Genomic DNA, 23,613 nt, shown 5'->3' with positions numbered 1-23,613 from the left:
TCGATTATCTCTACCGCCGTGGTGTCGAGCATAGGCCTGTAGGAGTTCATCATCCAGTCTCTGCCTGCCGGGCGTCGAGCACGGATTAATATCTCGCCGTTTGTGACCTACATGCATCCCATCTAAATGCAAACTGACACAACAACACTGACCACAATAAAGACACTGTGATATGACCACATCTTTTGTTTGTCTCTACCTACCATTACCCACAAACATAATAAAAACTAAATATAATACTCCTAGCCACCTCAATCTAGATCTAAAACTTAAAGTATGTGGGTTCTAATACTAATGATGCATTCTGCAAATGTCTAGATCGAACCGATCATATTATATGCCTGGGTCTTACGTTTGATACACATCTTGCCTTCTTATCACATCAAAAAGATATTAGTAGTATTAGAAACACTCAATTAATATATATATGAAAATTTTATATCATGCTCTCTGCCAATCGATTATCCAATATGGAATAATAACGGTGCCACGGTTTGAAGAAGATGTATTCAAAAAGGTTGGCTCATACAGGCATTTTTCGGAAAAAACGCATTGCATTTTTATGACGTAGTCGAAGTCCAGTTGGAGTCTGAAAGGAAAGATATAATTTTTCACGAGGTATATAATATTATATTTTGGTAAATCTAAGTTTAATTTCCTCTCACTTATGTTTGTACATACGAGTCGAATTAAAGTAAATAAAATTTTGTTTTTTAACAGTAAAAATGTGATAATCAGTAGTGAATAGTAGTAAAAAAAAGTCAGTAACGCCTGAGGAAGACTTAACGAATTATCTCTGCACGAAAATGATATACGGAGATGAATTACAGATGACATAATGTATTTTTTAACAGCAACAATATGGTGTACAATAGGGAAAGGTACAAAAAGTCTGGAGCGCCCGTGGAAAACATGACACGATCAAGTGAAACAAATATATGGTAAAATTAGGCATATCTGACGACCGAAGAAAGTGGTGTGAGGAGATTTTATGATGTGGAAGATGTTGAGGACGCCCGAAGAAGACATCGCGCGATCATGTGAAACTAATACTTTAAAAAACTTTTTCATTTCTTAATATTAAAAATTCAAAACCTTACTCTAAACCAGTCATACTCAACCTGCGGCCCGCGGGCCGCATGCGGCCCGTCAAGCTATTTTGTGCGGCCCTCAATGCATTTAATATCAGGAACATGGTTTACGAAATCTGGCATTCTATATCACGTTAATTTGAGATTAATTGCAACTTTGACGTACAGACATTGAAACCGAAGAGGATAGTCGTTGTCGTGTCAACATCAGATCTGGTATAAGAGTGTTGCTACTGCACACGCAAGATCTATCTCAAAAAAACAAACATATGACAGACAAATATGCGCGCAAATAATTTTGTTCGTGGCAACACATACATTTTGACAGCTCCAAAGTTAAATGCGTCACATTCACAGTGTTGCCAAAAAACAAAAAAACGGGGGTGGTGGGTTTCATGATATTTTTTGTCATACCAGTATCAGTGTTGCCAACGAAAAAATCTAAATATCGAAATGGAATTCCGTATTGTGGGGAATCACATATGATGTTTTTGGTTGTGCGGAATTTTTTTTCAGCGAAGTTTTGTGACAACCCCCCCCCCCCTCATGGATTTCAAATATTATGTGGGAGCACTCATTTTGAATTTTTTGTGGGGAATTATGTTTTACAGAAATTCTCTAACAACCCCCCCCCCCCCCATGGATTTCGAATAACAAAAGGGGGAATCAAGCTCACGTAGAATATTTGTGGGGAATATGTGGGCAGAATTTATACGAGTTCATTAGAATTACTGCAACTGAAATTCAGCTACATTAGGCTACTTAATGTTTGAAAAACGGCGATATTAGGCCAAGATCCGTTGGCAACACTGATCAGTATAGTGTTGCGGCCCGCGCAGTTTTACAAACATATGAATGTGGCCCGCAGAAGAAAAAGGTTGAGTATCATTGCTCTAAACCATTCACAGCGCTGAGCAAGGTCGGGTACAGGTCAGCAATAGCTATTATATTTGATAAAATATAATTTTTGGTACATCGTTCCCAGGGCCGTGTTTGTACTTTTCACAAGTATAGGCCACTTCGTTTGCGCCGCCCCCTACCCCCTTGGAAATTGCCACCGATAATATCTATAATAAAAATAAAAAAAATAAAATAAAATAAAAACCATAATCACTCACTTTTAGGCTGCCATTAGGTGACGCACAATTTTCTGAATAAATATTCAAATGTGTAGGAAGTAGGTATTCAAAAATAAAATAAACTAACGAATTCGTACAGTTTAATTTAATTAGTAAAATTTAATAACAAGAATTACAATTTTTTTCGGGTTTTTTTATTGACAAAATCATCTATAATATCTTCATAGCTTATAGTATTCATGAAGTCTGCTTCAATGCTCAGAAGAGCCAAAGAGTTAAGTTTTTCTTGCGACAGTGAAGATCTTTGGTAATTTTTCATACGCTTTAAACAGGAAAAACTCCTTTCTCCAGAACAATTTGTGGCCGGGGTGCAAAGTGCGATGCGGAGAGCTATATCCAAGTTTGGATAAACATTACACAGATTGTTTCCTCAAAAACTAAAAAAGATTCAGTAATGATGTCGATTCAGGTCAAGGGCGGATCCAGCTTTGGCGCCAGGGGGGGGTCACGTAGTCGTGGTCAAGTTTTTTTTTTTTTTTTAAAGAAAGACAAACATTCCCGGGTTACGAATAACCCAACAATAACTCCTACCACCACCACAGAAAGCCGAAAATGCTTGCTTGTGTTGTGATGGAGGACTTAGGTCCGGTCAGTTACAGTTAAAAGAAGTTATAATTTAATTTTGATAATAATATATACAAGTAAAAAGTAGGTATTGTTGGATATGGTGACACTAGGTATATCATTAAGATTGTCTTTTGCTCCGCAAGCCCGGGCGGCGTAGGCTCGTGTAATGTCAATTGTCAACCAATACAGTACAGATTACGATTTTTAATCGTGTTCTTATTTCACCACAATATAACATGGTGTCAGGTGTGTCTTCAACATAGTATTGTGTGTAGGAATCTTGCAACTTTTTGAATTTCCTTTTCCTCGTTGTAGTTATTCGCCATCATATATAAAAGAAATGATTGCTTAAAACGTTTCCACTCGCCAACCATATCCGTAGCATTCTGCATTTGCAGAATTTGACTCGACATTATTATTGTAACACTTTGCTTGTCACGACAAAATAGACAAATAATAACAGCTTGTTGACCGTTATTTCTTTGCTTCCTGGTAAAGAATTTGAATCGTTCCACTGTAATATTCACTGTAGGTATGAAGTGTCTATCCAGTCTATCGAAGAGTAGAATAATGCCTTCCAGCGTGCTCTTCTCAATAGTGAGGCCGAATGAATTAAAAATTTGAACTCCTTTAGGACCAATCGTGTGCAGCAAATGTTATTAATAAATGTAAGTACTGTACTTCCATATTTAAGAGGAATATAAACGCTGGAAATATTTCGATTCTTGTGCTTTATAAATTTTAAAACCGAGCGCCTTGCACCGTCATATTTTGGCCTGATTTGCACGAGGCAAGTAATTTGAAATAAATATTGTTGCCATGACGCGGTGCTTGCAATACGTAAGAAGCGCCCAGCGAGATCTCCGTTCGCCGATGCTTCCATACGCTTGTTAATACCTTGTTACCTGGTGGATGAATACCGTCCATTCTATTTTGCCAGCAGCGGCCGAGCCGGCAGCGTAGTCAATATTATCGACAATCCTCAAACTATGGGGAACGCTAATAAAAGTAAATATTTATAAAATTTGAATTGATTTTATTTATTTACAATCCAAACAAAAATATTCTGAAAGTGAATTATTAATAGGTACATATAAATATTAATAAAAAGAAACTTGATTAAGTTAAATATAATATGTACCAATATATATTAACAAAATGTAACTAATACGTTCTTTTACAAAACTAGGTATATGTACTTTTATCAAATTTACATACACTTTATCAAATTTCCACATCTAAAATTTTTGTAAAATTTATTTACAAATAAATTTTTTGGAAACAAATCAACAAACCAATCTCAATATTAGAAATGATGATGGAACAACTCACAGCTAGGTTTAAATATATTCTACAATAGATGCATCAATTTATGGATACATACACTTTAAAAAAAAGGTTAAAATAAATAACTTGCATCTAGCTATTCTGAATTTATCCTAAAAGAGCATAATTAAAACAAATACAATAGATATCGCGGGTTCGAACCCCGGCAAACAAATCTCAGTATTAGACATTTTCAAGGAACAGCTCACAGCTACATATATTTAAAAATTATTCTTATAAAATATTAACTCTGATCTACCAATACTGAATTTAAGCATTATATTCGTCAACCTAAAATTTCTCAAATGAAAATATTCTACATTAGATACATCAATTTATGGATACATAGACTTTAAAAAAAACGGTGAAAGTAAATAACTTGCATCTACCTATGCTGAATTTATTCCAAAAAGAGCATAATTAAAACGAATACAATATATATTATTTTAAAACAAAAAGTAAAATTTCGACGGCCTCCATGGTAGAGGGGAAAGTCTGCCAGCTAGCGATCCGGAGATCGCGGGTTCAAACCCGGCAAACAAATATCAGTATTAGACATTATCAAGGAACTTATCTACCCACGAGGTACTATAAGACTGGGGTTATACTCGCAATTAAAATTTACGGATTACATAATATTTTGAATTTTGACAGGTCACTCACAGCTCACAGGAGCGTTTACATATGCATCCGACTTGTGGTAATTAATGATCACGGAAGTTGTTCGGAGGTTCGACCTGTGCCTGTGTAAATGCTCATGCGACCGTTTATATCAATCTGTAAATTTATTTGCGGTAAGATGGCTTCCTTTCAACAACGACACTGAATACACTAGCATAATGAAGAAACTGATTAGATTACTTACCATTTCTTGTAATGAATTGAATTTGCAGCAACAATTTTTAAGAACACTATTACTTATATTGGAACTTATTTTTCTTAACTTAGTAAACAAATAAAAGTAAACACTTTATTACTAAAGTTTAGTCGTTCCGATTGAGGTTAGGTTTTGCTAGACGCTAGACGTTAGTCGAAACAAAGCGCGCGCAAGCGTCACACGTGGTTACACGAAATGTGTCATAATAATATGAAAGGTGGCGGCCGAAGCGCGCGCCGGTGGCGGTGCGCGGTGACGCGGTAACATTCGAATTTTTGATGCGTTCGTTCCCGAATAATGCGTTTGCCGTCAAACAAAGTATTATATTAAATTAATTAAATATTGAAAGTACTTAAATAAAATTTATATTGTGACAAAAAATATATAAAAACATTATGTTTAACAATTTTAATTAGTGGTCCACCTAGGTCCTGGATGGGCCCAGGACCTAGGTAGTCATGAACCCCCTGGGCTGGGGCCCAGGGGGGGGGGGGTCATGACCACCGTGACCCCCCCCCTGGATCCGCCACTGGGCTTTGGACTTTCTAGCAATGTTACTTGTAAATATGTGTTAATCTAATTATACTCGCTGGGAAGATACTTCTGAAGAGTGAGATCCAGGAAAGACGTTTGGATTGATTTAATTTTTTTTGTTTTAAATATATCTTATGTAGTTATAGAATTTAGTCCTATTAAATCTAGTATTACCTATACCTATTATTATTATCTATGTACTAAAAATATTACTTCACAACATAAGGCTTTCAGCTTCCTTTAAATTAGTGTTGTTCCAATGATCGATGTCATTGCAGACGGTTTTTGGGGAATCATTTCGATGTTAACAGACCAATTGGTGAAATGTAAGAATGTTTAGTCTGTTTTACAAGTATTTTAATGGAGCCTGCTCTAAGCAACTAGCAGCATTGATCACCTTTGTAGATATGAATGTGTGAGAAACTCGATAACGCGAGCGGAATACCCGTTCATAGTTGATCTTGGATCATGAGAACGGGTTGTTTCTTTGACTAGTTTTTGTGTAAGTCGGCTATTGTGTGGAATGAGCTACCGGAAACTGTTACACCTTCTTAAATTTATTCCGCACCTCTTCGAAACTCGGATTAATAAATTTCTTCATACAGCCCCTTCCTTAACCGTCCCACAACGCTGCCCACAACATAGGCCATATAGCTCCCCGTCTTTACACCGTAAAGACCAGAGGCACTCTACAGAGTATTTTAATAATCACAAATAAATATTTTATTTTATTTTTGTATTTTTGACAAATTTTACCAGTGTGCGTGGGCGTAACCGCGAGTTGAAAGTTTAAGTTTGCGTTCGAAACATGGGAGTGGTTGCTCTCTCAACCGCCTTCGTGCGTTAATTTTGACTTTTGAGATACTAAAACTACATTATAACATGGCAATGGTTTCTTTCTAGAGTGTCTAAGAAATGAAATCTTTATATGTATTTGCATTTATGAGATTTATGAGAACACTAATGATGCATTCAGAACATTGAACTGGTATCTTTCCAGAATTAGCAAGAAAGCGATTCCGGAAAGAAATTATTTTGATTGCGACCTTTACTTTCCAAACATTAGAATGGTTTTTTTTATCAATGACCTTAAGCAATTTTAACATTAAAATTGATTTTTTATATATTACAACACTTAGTTCTGAACACAGGAATATTTTTTGTGCCGTAGACAGAGGCGGATTTGCCCTTAGGCCTATGTAGGCCCGGGCCTAGGGCGGCCAGATATTAGGGGCGGCCAATCGTGACAAAAAAGTCACAGATGATAACAAGAAATTACTTCCTAAGTACCTAAATATTCTACGTACGAAATAGCGATATGCAAAAGCTTGTTCACAACCAGCACACAGCGCACGACAATCGACAATTATACAGTAATTGAACTAGCGAATTTAGCAAGCGTATTTTTTTACATTAATTCCACACAGGAGGCGTTGAGGAAAATATTTTCCCTCACGACCTATGTCATCTTAGGTGATGCTGTGTGGAGGGTCTTTTTAAGGAAGGGAAGGATAGGAAGTTCTGAAAAGGAAAATGTATGAGGGGTGGGTAGGAATCTGAGGATTAGTGTGTCCAGGAGTGACATACGTATGAATACATCCCTCCAACTGCGGTGCAAGGCGATGGGTCAAGATAGTCCGGCTGGAAAGGTCAAAAGGCCTCCCTCACCCAGTCTCTCTCGATCCGGCCCGCCACGCAGCAGGTGGGCAGACGTATCCGCCGCCAAGACCTGGACAAATCTCACCCCATGAACCATGAATGATAATGGCAGGAAAATTAAAACGGTTTTGACCCTAGGAACTTACTGAAAAGTTTGGATACTCCTGGTCAATATGATGGGTACTGAGAAAGGGGCGGCTACATGGTCTGGGGCCTTAGGGCCTAGGGCGGCCAAGACTGCAAATCCGCCTCTGGCCGTAGATATAATTTTTTAGAGATAGTGCTATAAAATCATACATGGTTGCGCTCAAGGCATGTGAATGGTTCTCTCCTAAATGCTTAAATGCAATTTTTTTGAGAATATTTAGTTGCGTTCGGAAGATGAGATTGTTTTAACTACTAAACGCTTTTGTGCATTTTAATATTTTATTTTGACATTGGAGATGTTAAAACGGTATTTATAACGTGGGAATGGCTTCTTCTCAGAGTGCCCACGAACGAAATTATTTATCGATACATTCATCAGCATATAAATAAATGCCTTTGGTACATTGAAATGGTGAAAAAAGCACTGTGCTACTTATAGCAACCCCATAAGAACAAAGTAAAGAAAAAAGTCCCACGGTTTGGGAACACGTTTGACAGCTCCATGATTATTTTTTCTATGGTGCAATGGTGTGTTGTTTTTTTCTTCTTGGGACGTGTCATTTTTGTAAATATTAATATTTAGTTCGGAAAATGTGATTTCAATTAGTGCAATTAATCCGTATACAAATCGAAATGTCTGGAACTTTCAAAGGATTTACAGAGAAAGATATTGAAAAATTAAAGAGCCCTAAAAAAGGTAATCAACGATGTTCTAATAATACCAAGCTACATTGTAAACAATTTGCGCCCACACTCTTGACTTATAAGTTTTGCAATTGTCCGATTATGTATTTACACTGACAGCCCTGTGCTTTAAATGTTACACAACTGATAAACAACCGAATAACGAATGGTAAACGGTTGTTTATCAGCTGTGTAAAATAAAAAAAAGTTTAATAGCCCGCAATTCTACAGTTTTATTCCGAGATTGATGAAATTTTGTACACTTGACCTTCAAAACGAGAGGAAGGTCACTGTCTATGTCTGATTTCGAAACACTGTAAGTTGGGGCAACAACAGGGACTTCAGCTAGTATTATTATATGTTTTGGGAAAAGTCTTGCATTTCTAATCAAATAATTTTTCAGAAGTCAGTCATGTTAATGCTGTAAAGAAGGCCAACATGAAAACCAAAACCACTCCTCACACTGTGACTCTCAAAAAAATGTCTGGAGACCCAAAATTCGAAATTATTGACCACAAAGCTAGGCTGAGTAAACCAAAGGTAGAGGAAACAGTAATTGTTATGGAAAAATCTCAAGACGAAGTTGATAAAATGGACAACACTGATTTGCCGGATTTTTCCGAATCGAATAATAACTTAAGGAATACTATTAACGATGCAGAATTCGAAGAAGTGGTGCTCAGCCCGGATTATGATATTCCTCCGCTTGAAAAAATTAATGTGGAGGAGTTTCACAAACAGCAGAAGTTGATCGAAGAGCAAAATAGAAAAAGGAGAGAAATGCTGTCAAAGGCCTTGGATGACAGGTTAGTGGTTTGAAGTCAGTGCATTTGTTTTTAATTATTATTTTACAATGGCATCATTGTGAAAGGTGATTCTAAGTAATTTGTTTATGCAGTCAACCATTTTAATTTATTGGCTTAACTCTTGGAGTGCCGTTGCAACATTTTCAGCGTTCGCCAGCTGATTCTGTTTTCATAATAACTTTTAAATTTATTTTTTGCAAAATTATGTTTTTGTAAATTGTACCGTCTTACCCATGGTATTATGATTCTATGGAAACTGTTTTTTTTTTTTTTTTTTTTTTTTTCTTTATTCATAAAATATATTTGAATACAGGTTTTTACATGCTTGTCCGTATTATGGTAGTCGATTGGTATTTCGTTTCAGAACCAGCGTAGCTCTTAAAATTTGTCGCCGGCGAGAGAAGGGGATAGAAATGGGGGATTAGTGGTCAGCGAGCGGTGGGGGGCAGTCTGCGAATGGGCTACACATTATTTTATTTATCTATGCAAATAAAAATGTTAATATTCGTTTGTTCAAAATCTTAATTCTAAGAAAGTTCTTCTCCGATTGCTTTGAAATTTTGACAAAAAGTTGCATTATTTATTCTTTATATTATATAGATGTCACCTGTGACAGGTAAAAAAACACTTATTTTAAAAAACAGCGCCATCTGTTGTACAAACATGCTTTTTTGAAAAACAGCACCATCTGTTAGACGTAAAAGCAACACGCACTATTGTTTCTCTATTTGCACAGACAGACTGAGCCACAGCAACGTGTGGCAGGGTAAAACTAGTTTTTTAATCAAAAAACGTTTGTAAGTTTTTACCACATTTTGAAAATAAAATATAATTGCCGAATTACGCATTATATGCCGAACAAAATTGATTCGTGAAGTGCTGCTTGTTGGAATACTTCCGCCTCATTCCTCGGGGAACGTATCTAACTTTTGCAATGGGGTAAAAAACTAGTGTTATGAACTTGCCATAACTCACAGCGCCATTTCTTGGTGCTAACATTGCGTAACCCATCAGTTAAAATGGAATTTAAAAATTTTTATTAGGTAGTATTATTTTTTTTTAAATATTTTATATAATCAACAGATTTGCAGTGTAGAATTTTGTGCCATTATTATAATATTCTTTCCTAATGTAAGCTGATGCTTGAGTTTCAGGAAAGAAGTACTCATTATTAATCCAAGCAAAAACGGTACTTAGGTGTAGTTTTACTGTGAAAACAAAATATAAAAAGAAAAAAATTATAATTGAGTCGTGTAATTTCTATACCCGCTATATCAACTTTCATTGATTTGGAGAAAACCGCAAAAAACTGTCACATCTCTAGCGTACATAAGTAATTGCATTACAATTTTTTATATAATGAATTGGAGTAATAAAATTTCGAAAAGCATTTATTTTTCTATATATGTCTAGCAATAATTAAGTAATTTCGATAAATAAAATGGATAAAGCGGATTTTGATACTCACTTCATATATATATTCGTGATATAGAGGCTTTTGAAAGTCAACTGAGCTGACATGGCGGGTTTAGAAACACATGTGTAGATCATTTTGACACACGAGCGTGGCGTCAGAGCGGTGGCCATATTGTATTTTGGCAAAATAACTGCTTGTGATTGGTTGAATCCGATATAGCGCGTTTTGATAGTAACTTTCTGTATGATATAGCGGATTTGGTTTCTCACTCGCAGTTTTAACATGGTTTTTGGTCGTGATAAGGAGGGTTTTGAAACTCAATTTTAGGCTCCCCTTGTTGCTCGCAAAAATGTGAACAAGATGTCATACTCAGATCATTTTGTCAAAAAATCGGATATAGCGGGTATAGAAATTATAGGATTCAATTATAATGTTTGAACCATGGATAAGTTTAGGAGACATAAAAAATAATCTATAAAAGTAATAAAATAAGTGTGTTATAAACACTATTTATATTTATGCATGATATAAAAATTAATCAATATAAATGTTGGAGCTGGTTCTTGCGTGTATCCACGCCTTATTTAACAAAAATCCGAATAATTTGAAAGCTTTATTTCAATAAAATATTAATTGCCTGTTCAATTGAAAGTGAAGGTATTGCATGTCTGTGCAACTTTATAAATCCTGTCAGAGTTGTATAAAAGGAATCTTGCGGAAAGTGATACAAGCAAACAACGCTTCAACCAATCATTACTCCGATTTAAGGCATTAACCCAATTTCTTTTTCTATAGGTGTCAAATCTTTAATAATAATAAATCATATTATTTATTAATATGTATGGACACCCTGTATGTTATACAGTGTGTCCAAGGGTAAAGTGCTCGGGAGTCAGGAGGTGATTCTACATGATAGTAGAAGTAAAAGAGATGAAAAACTTTTTTCGAAATTCTTTTATTTTTTCCATGCAAAAAATTTTTTCCATAGAAGGAAATTAATTTCTCCATACAAACAATTCAACTTTGGAACCTGAAAACTACCCTAAAATGCTGAAATTTCGAAAAAAGTTATCACTTTTTTTACTTGTACTATCATATAGAATTGCCTCCCGAAGTTTGTGCACTTTACCTCCGGACACCCTGTATATGCCAACGAGGCTTTTACATAAAAATTCACTTTTTATCTCATACATTTAAAAATAACTAAAAAATAATTCCCAGAGAAAAAGCCAAAAATCAGACATTTTGGATTCGCTTTGGCACAATATACACATTGATTTTTTGTATTTGTATGTAATATTTATTAGGTTATCAAAAACCATTATTTTCATGGTAGTTTTTCGATTAAAAAATAATATATACAAAATAACCTTGCTTTTTTGTAACATGAAACTATATTCACAATATGGCATTATTAAGGGATTAAAACTGACAAAAATAACGAGTTGGCACCGCGTTTGGGTCCCACCCAGGCGTCTTGTGTTCGATTCCTCGGCTGGATATGTCCTCCATCACGACACAAGCAACATTTTTCATTTACTGTGGTGGTAGTAGGAGATTTTCGAATATTGTCAGGTTATTCGTAACCCGGGAATGTTTGACTTCTTTAAAACAAAAAAAAGTAAAAATATTGAATTATACTGTAAAATAATAATGAATTGCTCATTAGAATAGAAATTATCATCAAAAACATGATTTGAATCATATATCATTAACCACAAATCAATACTGTCATATTACATACTAATATTGCCGGGAAAATCCGCCAGTCTGCCAAAATAAAATGTTGCCAGGTCTTTCAGAGACATTCTTTATTAGTAATAATTCGAACTAGAAATTGTACAGTCTTTGTTCAATGCTTTATAAAAACACAGTTTAACAGTTGTGAAGTGTTTTTTTTAGTAAGACCGATGTTGTTTTGGTTTCAGATCTAAACAAACTGCAGATGAAGTGAGTCGGTTAAATAACATTAAAAAAGAACTGCAGACCTTAGATCTTCAACTTTCTGATGATGTTTCCATTATCCGCAAGAAAATTGAAAGTGCGTGTCTTGTCTACACCGAAGCAGAGTAAGTTATATAAGTGATGATTTTAAATTATTAGTTTAATTTGAATTAGTTTAATTTTCAATTGATATTTTATCTGCATGTTAACTTATCAGGGCCATCCCTACCTGGGCACAATTGGAACAGTCGGCTTCGGGCGCCAAGTTGCCAAGGCGCTGATAATACCTAACAGTCCTAATACAGCAAGCACCCTTGAGATTATTTTTCATAAAAATGGCGCTACCCAAAATACAATCATTGGAATATTATTGATTACAGTGATAACCTACCAAGCCGTCTACTGGTTTTGACAAGGGGTGCCAATATTTTACATGCGCCGAGCGCTGTTTGGCTTAAGGCTGGCCCTGTTTATTATTACCAAAGCGTGTGCAAGACTGTTTTTTTTTTTTTTTTTTTTTTTTTTTTTATTAATATCAATAGCAAAATTTGTACATTATGTAGGTTTAAAGTATAATATAAGTATATTTTTTGTATTTTTTTCACAGTCCTCCTCACTAGGGTTTCCTGTTCTGAGGCGGCCTGTAGTTTTTCTTAAATTTTTGTATTTAGTTTTGAATTGTCTTTACATTGTCTTCATAATGTTTGCAAGTTGATTATTACTTTGATCTCTAAGCCATGTTTTGACTTTTGTTTTAAATATACTCATTTCGTTTATTTTTTTGGTTTCATTTGGTAGAGCATTGAACAATTTTATAGCATGGAATTTATTATTTCTCTGTCCAAAGGATGTGTTCAAACTGGGAGTAATCAGGATATTTTCGCTTTTTGCCCTGGTTGTGTATTTATGTTGGGCAGTGGAGTATTCGGATATGTTTTTTTTCAGTTTAAATAAAATATTTTTTGAATATAGTTTCTGTACATTGTAAACATTGAAGTTTTTGAATATTTCTTCTGTCGGTGTTCTAAGCGGAACTTTCAGTATAGTCTTTAATACTCCTTTTTGTGCTATATTGAGCCGCTCTGTGTGAGTGCTCAAGGCAGACCCCCATCCAGTTATTCCGTACTCTATTTGTGATTGACACAAAGCATAGTATACTTTTTTAATATCGTTTATATTGAGGATATTGCGAATGTTTCTAAAGAAGTATATGTACCTGGTTAGTTTTTTTGTAATTACATCTATATGTGAGTTCCAACGGAGATTATCATCAATTTCAATTCCAAGATATTTGATGCTTTTGGAGTGTGCTATAGTGGGACAGAGGCATGATAAGCCTTGATTTTTTTGATAAATGCCTTGGCATGAATGTAACTTGAGATTAAGGTCCTCTGACGGCTGCCCTCTGGCTGTTTTAGAAAATGTCAGATATTTTGTTTTATTGACATTAAGCGTCAGGGAGTTTCTTTTAAGCCAGTTTTGCAGGAGACCAAGTCCGTGTTCAGCTTCTTTGTAGGTATTTATCCAATCTTTTTCTTTAAATAAAATTACTGTGTCATCAGCAAAACTAATGATTTTTCCTCTTGTTTCTAGGTTACAGATATCATTAATGTATATTAAAAATAATATCGGACCTAGTACGCTTCCTTGTGGTACTCCATGGTTGATTAGGAGAGGTTTGCTTTTTCTCTTATTAATTTGGACGCTCTGTGTACGCTCCGTCATATAGCTTTTTAGTAAGTTTAGTGTTGTACATGACATACCAATTTTTGAAAGTTTTGAAAAAAGTATTTTGTGATCTATTGTGTCAAAAGCCTTTTGTAAGTCTATGAAGATTGCCAAAGTTTTTTCTCCACTGTCTAAACTTTTAGTGATCATATCGGTAATTTTTTCTATGGCGTCACTAGTACTTAAGTTCTCCCTAAATCCATACTGAGTTTTTGATAATTTTTTATTGTCTTCTAAGTAGGATAAGAGTTGTTTTTTTAGTATTCTTTCCAATATTTTTGAAAATGTATTTAGTAGGCTTATTGGTCGGTAATTGTTTATGTCATTTTTACATCCTTGTTTAAATATTGGTATAACAATCGCTTTTTTGAGGGCTGTAGGGAATATGCTATTCGTTATAGACATGTTGACTAAGTATGTAAGTGGATCGATAAGTTCTTTACAGAGATATTTTATTGCGTTGGTTGAGATTGTGTCCTCCCCTGAAGAAATATTTGATTTTAAAGAAGAAATTGTGTTTTTGATATCGTCAGCTGTAATTTGTTTAAAATTGAGCTGATTTCCTTGCTCAGGTGGTTCGTTTATTTGTACATCTTGATTACATTTTGTAACTTGCTTTGCTAGATTTGATCCTATATTTATGAAAAAATTATTGACGTATTCAAGTATTTGGTCAGGATTATCAGCGTATGTCCTGGGAACATTGTTTATATTCAGCACGTCAATTGATGTAACGTTGGCAGATTTAGAACTGGTTATTTCATTTATTATTTGCCACATTTTCCTGGGATTTTGTTTACAATCTAGAATTTTTTTCTTATAGTAGGTTTCTTTTGTACACATAATAACTTTTTTGCAAATGTTTCTGTATCTTTTGTAGTATCTTAACATGTGTATATCGTATGGAATTTTTTTAAGTTTCTTGTGTAACTCGTCTCTTTTTCTTATGCAGTTTATAACATTCTGTGTAATCCATGGTTTAATATGTACATTTTTGTGTGAGATTTTCTTAGTAATTTTTGTGGTATTAGATAGTATGTTATTCTGAAGAAGTTCTATGAAATAATTCCATGCATCATTTGTATTGTTCATACTTTGCAGTTTTTTCCAATCGGTACATTGTAGATTATGTTTAATGATATTCCAGTTGATTTCTGTTTTTTCTGTTGTTAATGGTTTTTTCTTCATTTTATTTGACTTGTTTATTTTTATTGAAAGCATAGTTGTATAATGATCGGTTATAGTTGAATTAAATACAACAGTTTGAGTAATGTCTTTTGTTTTACTCATTATATGGTCTATGCAACTTTCACTGTTGTCCACTTTTCGAGTAGGAACATTTATTAAGCTTTCCAGTCCATGGGATGCTAGCATCTGCAGATATTGAATTCGCTTAGGGTGTCCATTTTCTAAAATATTTATATTTACATCTCCAATAATAAATATGTTTTTCGTTTCTTTAAGAAGGCAGAGTTCCTTGTCTACGGATTTAAGGAATGGGTCGATGTTTCTTGTTGAGGGCGATCGATAGATTGCTAATATAGCTTTTTCTTTACTGATTTTAATTTTTAAACAATTGGCATTTGTGATAATAATTTCTTCAACTTCGGCTTTTATTTCGTTTTTAATGTATATAATTACACCATCGTTTTGTTTTTTGTTATTCAAACTTGAGTAGGTTGTATATCCAGCAATTTCCAATTTCATGTATTTATGATTTATCCAACATTCAGTAAGTATTATTATTAGAAAATTAACTTTTAAATATTTCAATAAAATTTGCAATTCATCAAAATTTTTTCTTATGCTTCTTATGTTTTTGTGTAGTATATTGAAAGAGTTGTTATTTAAATTCGATAGATCATTTGGTTCCGAGGTTAATATAATGTCAGCCATTTTTATATTTTTTTTCGTAATCGTTTTTGTGCCCTTTTGTTATACAATATTTTTTATATCATCTACATGTTTTATATAAATTATTTTTTCGGTTGGCATTCTTCGCGTCATTATTTTTCCATCTTTGAACCAAACGTAGGAGTACATTTTTTCATTGGCAGATTTTTTCGTTTTCCAGAGCAGTTCCCTTTGATATGGGCTCAATTCCTCTGCAATATAGATTGGTTCGGTGGAGATATCTTTTATAGCTGCATAATTAATATTTTTCCTTTTAGAAAGAAGATTGTCTCTTGTCTTTTTTTCCGCAAATTCCACTAGCAGTTTCGGTGGCGCATTGTTCCTTCTATCATGTGTCCTTTTTATATCAATTATATCATTGTGCTGGATTTCCATTCCTGCCGCCGCCGCAACTCTTTTTACTATCTCCATCTGCTGCTCTCCGTTTTTTTGGGGAATGCCCGCTATTTCTAAGAAATTAGACCGAGATTTGTATTCGAGGTCTGAAATTTTTATTTCAAGTTGTTTAATAATGATATTCTTTTCCTGGTGTTCCTTTTTAATGTTTTCAAAATCATTTTCAATTTTTTTTATTTTGTAGAATTGTTATTTCTAGTTTTTTTATTAGTTCATCGTACTGACTACTCATAAAATCAATGCTTTTTTGAGTGTCCTGGGTTTGTTTTTCAATTTTTGATATAATTTATTTTTTCATGGATTCAAATTTTTTTTCAATAATCTGTATAATTTTATCAATGCTAAATTTTTCTTCGGTTTCCGTTATAACTCCCTTTCCTCTTGTATTTGCCATTTTCTATTTCTTTTTTTTTTTTTTTTTTTTGGTTTATTAATTTGGAACAAAAATGCCCCTACGTATACAGGGTGTATCGGCACTAACCCGACAAACTTTAACCAGCTATTCCTTAGCACATTTGGAGTAAAAAATGTTATGTACACTTTGCTGTCCGGTAACATTTTTTTTCTTTTAAAAACAAAAAATAAATAAAATTTCCACACTCCGCTACTGCCCACAGTATAGGGGTAAAATAATTGGCAACGCCGCGCTACTGTCATCTCTTTCACACATATTCTGTCTCAAGTCCCGTGTGGTTCCCGCCACCCCGTCTCGTATCAGTGGTCAGTGCTGTTTTGGGAGTTCGCATGTCATCAAGTTTCTAGTTTCGTTTTTGTTTTGTTATCTAAGTTTTTACTGTTGAAATATGCCCCTCAATTATCCACCTGCCGAGCAAGCAGATATTGTTTTTGTTTATGGATTTTGCAATGGAAATTCACGAGCAGCCGTAAGGGAGTATCGCATGAGGTTTCCTGGAAGACGCGTCCCACACCATGCTACCTTTGTCCAGGTTTGTACCCTATCAATTGTTTATTGAAACTATTTACATTCATTGATAATGCCAAAAAGCGCTTTTGAAATTTAAACTGGGAACATTAAAAACATAACAAGGGGCCACCAACTTTAAAAATGTAAATTGTACTTTAGGTGATTTGTGTTCAGTGGTCACTAAACGGCGTTTTAAAAAGTTAATTAATTTTAATCTCTAATAAATGCATCATTCACTGCAATTGAATTCACTCCCTTTCTCACCATGGGATTATTTAAATTACTTGAATTCAATTTCACCCCTGTGAATCCAAGATATCAACCGTACCTAGTTAAGAAAATTATAATTTAAAACACTTTGTTATACATTTTACTATAAAAAAATGAAATAAATGAAGAGAAAACGTAAGTTTTCTGATATGTGCCTAAAATAAGTGTTCTTTAAAAATAAAATGAGTGAAAAAGCCCGCGATTGTTTAATTGACATTATTACTGAGCTGAATAATAAAAGCAGTTGTTATTTGTTGTTTTGTTTCAGATGTATCAACAATTGCGTGACTGTGGCATCGGACGGATTGAAGGCGCCGGCGGAGGACACAACATCGTTCCTGTGGCAGTTGAGGAGAGAATCCTGAACTTAATTACCGAAGACCCCACGCTGTCCGTGCGTCGGGTCGCTCTGATGATAGGACACAGGGAACACATGGCGGTATGGAGAGTTCTGAAGAAGCACGGGCTCAAACCTTTTCACTATAGGCGCTGCCAAGGCCTCATGGAGAATGACCACTTTTCCAGAGTCGTGTACTGCAGAAGAATGCTGCATAATGTCATAAGAGATGCAGACTTCATGAAAAACATATTGTTTACCGACGAAGCACAGTTCACTAAAACAGGAGTGCTAAATGTGCACAACTTGCACCATTGGGCTGAACAAAACCCCAAGCTTGTTCGGGAGTCGTCGAGCCAGGACAGATTTTCCATCAACATGTGGGCAGGAATCCTGGGAAATCAAATACTCGGTCCAATCGAGTTGCCTCCCAGACTAAATGGACCGATGTATTTGGAGTTCTTACAAGTGCAACTGGGCGAGATTCTGGAAGATGTGAACCTCGAATTACTACGGAGAATGTGGTTCCAGCACGATGGAGCCCCACCACACTATTCGATTGCTGTGCGGAACTACTTGGATGTCGAGTTTCCTGGTCGTTGGATAGGCCGTGGAAGTCCGGCCATTGCTTGGCCACCAAGATCACCCGACCTGACCCCCCTGGATTACTACCTGTGGGGGGCTCTCAAGGAAAAAGTGTATGCTAAGCCAATAGCCTCAAGAGAGCAACTGCTCGAACGAGTGATGGAAGCCGCTGCAGAAATTAAAGCAAATCCTGCAAACTTAAATAATCAAAATATAACAAGACTACACGCTTGCATCGAAAATAATGGTAGTCACTTCGAACAAATGCTCCAATAAAAAAATTAACATAAACTACATGTCCGCATTTTCATTTATTATTTATTGGTAAAATTCTCACAATGTCATTCATTTACACATCAATATTACCTACATATCAATATTTAATAAAATCTGTAGAAGAGTATGCCCGTCGGCATTCAACAAGTTTTTCGACAAGTGTGTCGAAAAGCGTCTTCTCTCTTTCCTACACACTAAATATTAATGGTTAAAAATGAGACGACTGATGCTTGTAAGCGCGCCAATACGTAAAAACAACGAAACTCGAATAAGAATTGCCAGGTGGGTTTTTTAATCGCTTTAATCTGACTTTAAACAATAATTAAACACGTAAAAATTATTTAATATAATATTACAGTACAGTACTTTGAACCTTCGCAATAAATTTATTTGATTTTAAGTTTAGTTTGTAGAACTCCATTTCAATTTAGAGATTTTTTTTATTTTAACAGTCTTATTAAAAAATTTATAAAAACAGTGTGTTTATAAACAAGTTCTGCTAGTTGTAATTATTATTACGCGTGACAGCTGTTTCACCTTCTGACGGCATTATCAAACTTTGGTAAAGCCACTTACAGACGACGTAAGTGATAACTTTCTTTTTTTATTATTCTGGCTTTATTGATTTCCGAGTAAATTGTCGTAAATTATTATTTGCTAATCCCAATATTATTTGCTAATGCTAATAATTAAGTGAAATTTTAAACAATGCAATAATAGGATTATTGCATTGTTAATTTCACTTAATGTCGTTGGTATTTCCAACTGATGACTCAGGGGTTTATTTCCCTGAATAATTAAGTATTTTGGGGTCTAATTATTATGCATTTCATTACATCCGATAATTTAAACAATTTTTATGTTGAATTGGGGTAAGTTTTATGGCTAAGGGAAGGAGTGGAAGGTGAGGAAGTACCTGGATATTCAGATCTGGTCACCAAATACGGCTAGTCATTTCAAGCAACGTTTAAATTCTAAACCTGGATATTCAGATCTGGTCACCAAATACGGCTAGTCATTTCAAGCAACGTTTAAATTCTGAACCTGGATATTCAGATCTGGTCACCAAATACGGCTAGTCATTTCAAGTAACGTTTAAATTCTAAACCTGGATATTCAGATCTGGTCACCAAATACGGCTAGTCATTTCAAGCAACGTTTAAATTCTGAACCTGGATATTCAGATCTGGTCACCAAATACGGCTAGTCATTTCAAGCAACGTTTAAATTCTAAACCTGGATATTCAGATCTGGTCACCAAATACGGCTAGTCATTTCAAGCAACGTTTAAATTCTGAACCTGGATATTCAGATCTGGTCACCAAATACGGCTAGTCATTTCAAGCAACGTTTAAATTCTAAACCTGGATATTCAGATCTGGTCACCAAATACGGCTAGTCATTTCAAGCAACGTTTAAATTCTGAACCTGGATATTCAGATCTGGTCACCAAATACGGCTAGTCATTTCAAGCAACGTTTAAATTCTGAATTAATTAATCAATTACGAAAAAGCGTGGGGTTAAGAATATTTTTTTTAAATTATAGTTGTAATTTATTGTCGATTTTTTAAAAAAATTGCGATATTTTAAATAAAATTTAATAATTATTGTTTAAATAAATTAGCAATCTGGCAGCATTCATTTGCAGGTGGTCAATCCAATGCAGTCATGACGTTTGTGTGAGTGCTTTCCTTTGTCTCAGTGTGTTGCGCAGCAGTTTTATATGAACCGTTTTTTGATTCATCGGGATTGTTTTTAAAACTATACATTCTTTGTACCTTCAAATTAGTGGAAATAAACTTAAGTGTGTCAAGCTGCTCGTTATATTCCGGTAATTCTGGAAGGCTTTTAACATAAGCAATAATATTCATAAATCACATTCCGCGAAGTTGTAAATAACTAAATTTATTAAAAAATATACGTTGTAGGATAGCCTAGCAAGTAACATTTTGACAGAGCACTTACGGTGATTTAAAAAACAACGGCGCTGTTCAAATAATCCAATTATTATTATTGATAAGTACCTAAGTGAGGAAAATTGTTTTTAAAAGTGCTCAGAATTATTGGACTTCGATTATAAATTCAGGAAATCTACTAATTAGTTTCTTAGTTTCAAAATTAGACTATTTAATACGTGAAACGCGTAAGAGGTGAAACCAAAGCATTCCAGAGGTGAAACAATTTAGATACAAAAATAAAACTGATGTGTACAATACAAGAAGACAATCAGTGATTCGCATACGAAAAATGTGAATAATCATTATTGTTAAATAAAATATTTCTTTTCTGGTACTGGATTATGTAATACGGGCTTCGTTCGCAGCAACACGCGAGAGTTGCGATGTTGCTTTCAAATTTTGACAAAGGATAAAACAGTGGTGACATGTGGTGAAAATATGTTTAATTAATTTTTTATTAAAAAAAAACGTTACCGGACAGCAAAGTGCACATAACATTTTTTACTCCAAATGTGCTAAGGAATAGCTGGTTAAAGTTTGTCGGGTTAGTGCCGATACACCCTGTATATTAATTTATGTAAATTGTCTATGGCGAAATAGTTTTGTATTGTCTATGGTTATTGTATGTTTTCACCAAAGTTGATTTTGGGTTACAATGACAATACTCTTTTTGCACTTCAATTTACAAATGTTTAATTTCACTGCCACCGTCACAAATACTGCCACTTTGTCTAGCGTATCACTATATATTGTTTTTTTAAGCGGGTTATGTTATTAGGTTGTTTTATTGACACTATATTGATATTATTTACGGTGCTGTCAAAAACGGCTATTGAGTCAAATCATAGACAATTGCGAATTGACTGTGTTAAAGGGTTTTTATATATTTTTTTATCAATGTTCCTTCACATAGCTGTAAAGGAATTTGCCACATCCCGCAACCTACTGAGTGGATGTTGTGATTTCCTAAAGAGTAGTTTGAGAGGTTACCCATAGATGGGATATTACTGTCGATAATGCAGGGATTGAGTTTATAATAAATACTATTGCAACCTTTAGGTTGAGATCCAGAATAATTCCTACCGCCTGCTAAATAAGCCATCAGAGCTTATTGTATTTATCACAATAAAGTCCAAAGTATTGTGTTGACCCCGGAGTTTTATTTAAAGAGTTGTGAGACAAACCCGGAGTTACATCAGAAGTCAAACACGTGAACCGCTCGGGACACAGGGCCATTGTACTATCCCCCATGTTTTAACTTATTCTCTGACAATAGCCCATTCTCTTTAGTAAAGTTCCTCAGGGCTGTCATTAGGTGTCTGGCGATATTTCCTGGTTTCACAAGATGTCTCCCCAATATGGGACATTGGTATCATAAATGAATCGGTATTTCTTCATCCTCCTCACATTTCCTGTGTATATTTCTTTGTGTTTAAGAAATATTCATTTTCTTTTTTAGAAAGCATTATCTGCGCGTGGAAAAAGAATTCCTGAATGCAAAACTGAAACTACAGAAGGAGAAGGAAAAGAAGGAACTCCTCACGGAGCATCTGTGCACCCTCATCGCCCACAACGAAGCCCGGAAGGCCAAGAAGCTGGAGTCGCTGATGGACCAGCTGGTCTACAGCAGCCCGGACACCAGGGTCAGCGGAGTCTGCGAACAAACGGGGAAGATGCTCGAGATGGAGGATGGAGTAGTAGTTGTCAGAGATGACTAGATGCATTTTCAAAAAACAGTATTTATTCTTACGACAAAAGCTTAAAACAGTTCAAATTGGTGCTATAAAAATTTATACAAAGTGTTCTTATTTACAAATAATTAAAAAAAATAAACAATTTGTATTTTGATACATAATTTTATGTATAAAAGCTGATATTTTGGTTCAATCTTAACACATTGTTGTGACATTGTTCCGATAGGCCAATTTTGATCACAATTTATTAAAGTAGTAGTTGATCTATTTAATTGTTTGAATCAAGTATTTTTTTTGAGTACTTGATCCGCAGTAATGTTATATGTAATAATAAATGCATTTATTAGTTTCGATTAGGTAAATCGACATGACCGCATCACGCTAAAAAGATTGTGTGTTACGTATTTGTTTGTAAACTATTAAGAGTGGTGTTACTGTAAGGGATTTCAATAATAATAAAAAAATACTACAATAAAGGCAGTTAATAAGTACATACTAAGCAACATTGACAGCCATTATATTTTTGTACAATTATTTTACACATTATATTTAACCAGCCTTATAAAGCCAACATTACAGATAGACTTAAAATAGTTTAAGTGTAAGAGATGAGGCTAGGAGAGGGGAGGTGGAGCAGTTAGAAAATAGATGCTTCAGATGCAATATTTCAAGGAAAAATACTGAAGAGCACATTGTGTAGGAATAACTTGCTAATACTTAGATGCTTTACTAGTTTGTTATGAATAGAATTATGTAACATAGTTTAAGAGATTTTTATAATTTTTATTTTGTTTGACAAGTTTTGTTCTTCACTGAGATCCATATTAAATCTTGCCTTATTTTACAGCATTTATCATCCCATGAATATCAGACAATTATTGCATCGGCAACTTTCGTCATAAATGATGGAGTGTTAAAACACTGGATAAATCCAGTTTCGAAAATGCATAACCCCATTCTCAAGAGGAGTTAAATGTTCCCTACCAAGACTCTTTACCATGGTAATAAATTGGTGCTCAGTCATTCGCACTTTTACAACCATCATTTTTAAAGTTAACAATTTACTCTCTTTAATTTACGCAATGCTTACGTTCTTATTACAGTAATTTACAGTAACTAGTGTTTTAGTAGCATTGACTGGCCTACAAATCTTGAAAAATCCGTCACGTCAACAAATAATTCTCCCTTTGTGAATGAGGCCTTAACTATTCTTATTTTTTAAGTTTTTAATATTTTGTTAACAAATCAGATTTTCGAATATGTTATTGTGAAAACTATTTAAAGCTGTATGTGAACTATCATTTTTAATTCTTAACTAACGATGATGATTAGATTATA

At 34.5% G+C, this 23,613-nt stretch overlaps 1 protein-coding gene across 1 annotated transcript; it reads left to right on the top strand.

The window, feature by feature from the left end:
- Window positions 1–7,846: 7,846 nt before the first annotated feature.
- On the top strand, window positions 7,847–23,607 carry Gorab (Golgin, RAB6 interacting). Its single transcript, XM_089633743.1, has 4 exons — window positions 7,847–8,037; window positions 8,428–8,830; window positions 12,176–12,316; window positions 22,041–23,607. The coding sequence occupies exons 1-4, from the start codon at window positions 7,974–7,976 to the stop codon at window positions 22,297–22,299; spliced, it is 867 nt and encodes a 288-aa protein (XP_089489869.1). The 5' UTR covers window positions 7,847–7,973; the 3' UTR covers window positions 22,300–23,607.
- Window positions 23,608–23,613: the final 6 nt, after the last annotated feature.

This window comes from Hesperophylax consimilis, chromosome 7, assembly GCF_061612785.1.
Source record: "Hesperophylax consimilis isolate HC1 chromosome 7, BYU_Hcon_1.0, whole genome shotgun sequence".
NCBI lineage: Eukaryota > Metazoa > Arthropoda > Insecta > Trichoptera > Limnephilidae > Hesperophylax > Hesperophylax consimilis.
Note: the sequence above shows the minus strand (reverse complement) of the source record. Positions and strands in the feature narration are given on the sequence as shown.

Coding starts and splice junctions, on each gene's coding strand:
- Gorab (XM_089633743.1), top strand. CDS start 7,974: ATGTCTGGAACTTTCAAAGGATTTACAGAGAAAGATATTGAAAAATTA. Junction 8,038..8,427: donor ATTAAAGAGCCCTAAAAAAG/GTAATCAACGAT, acceptor ATAATTTTTCAG/AAGTCAGTCATGTTAATGCT. Junction 12,317..22,040: donor CTTGTCTACACCGAAGCAGA/GTAAGTTATATA, acceptor TTTCTTTTTTAG/AAAGCATTATCTGCGCGTGG.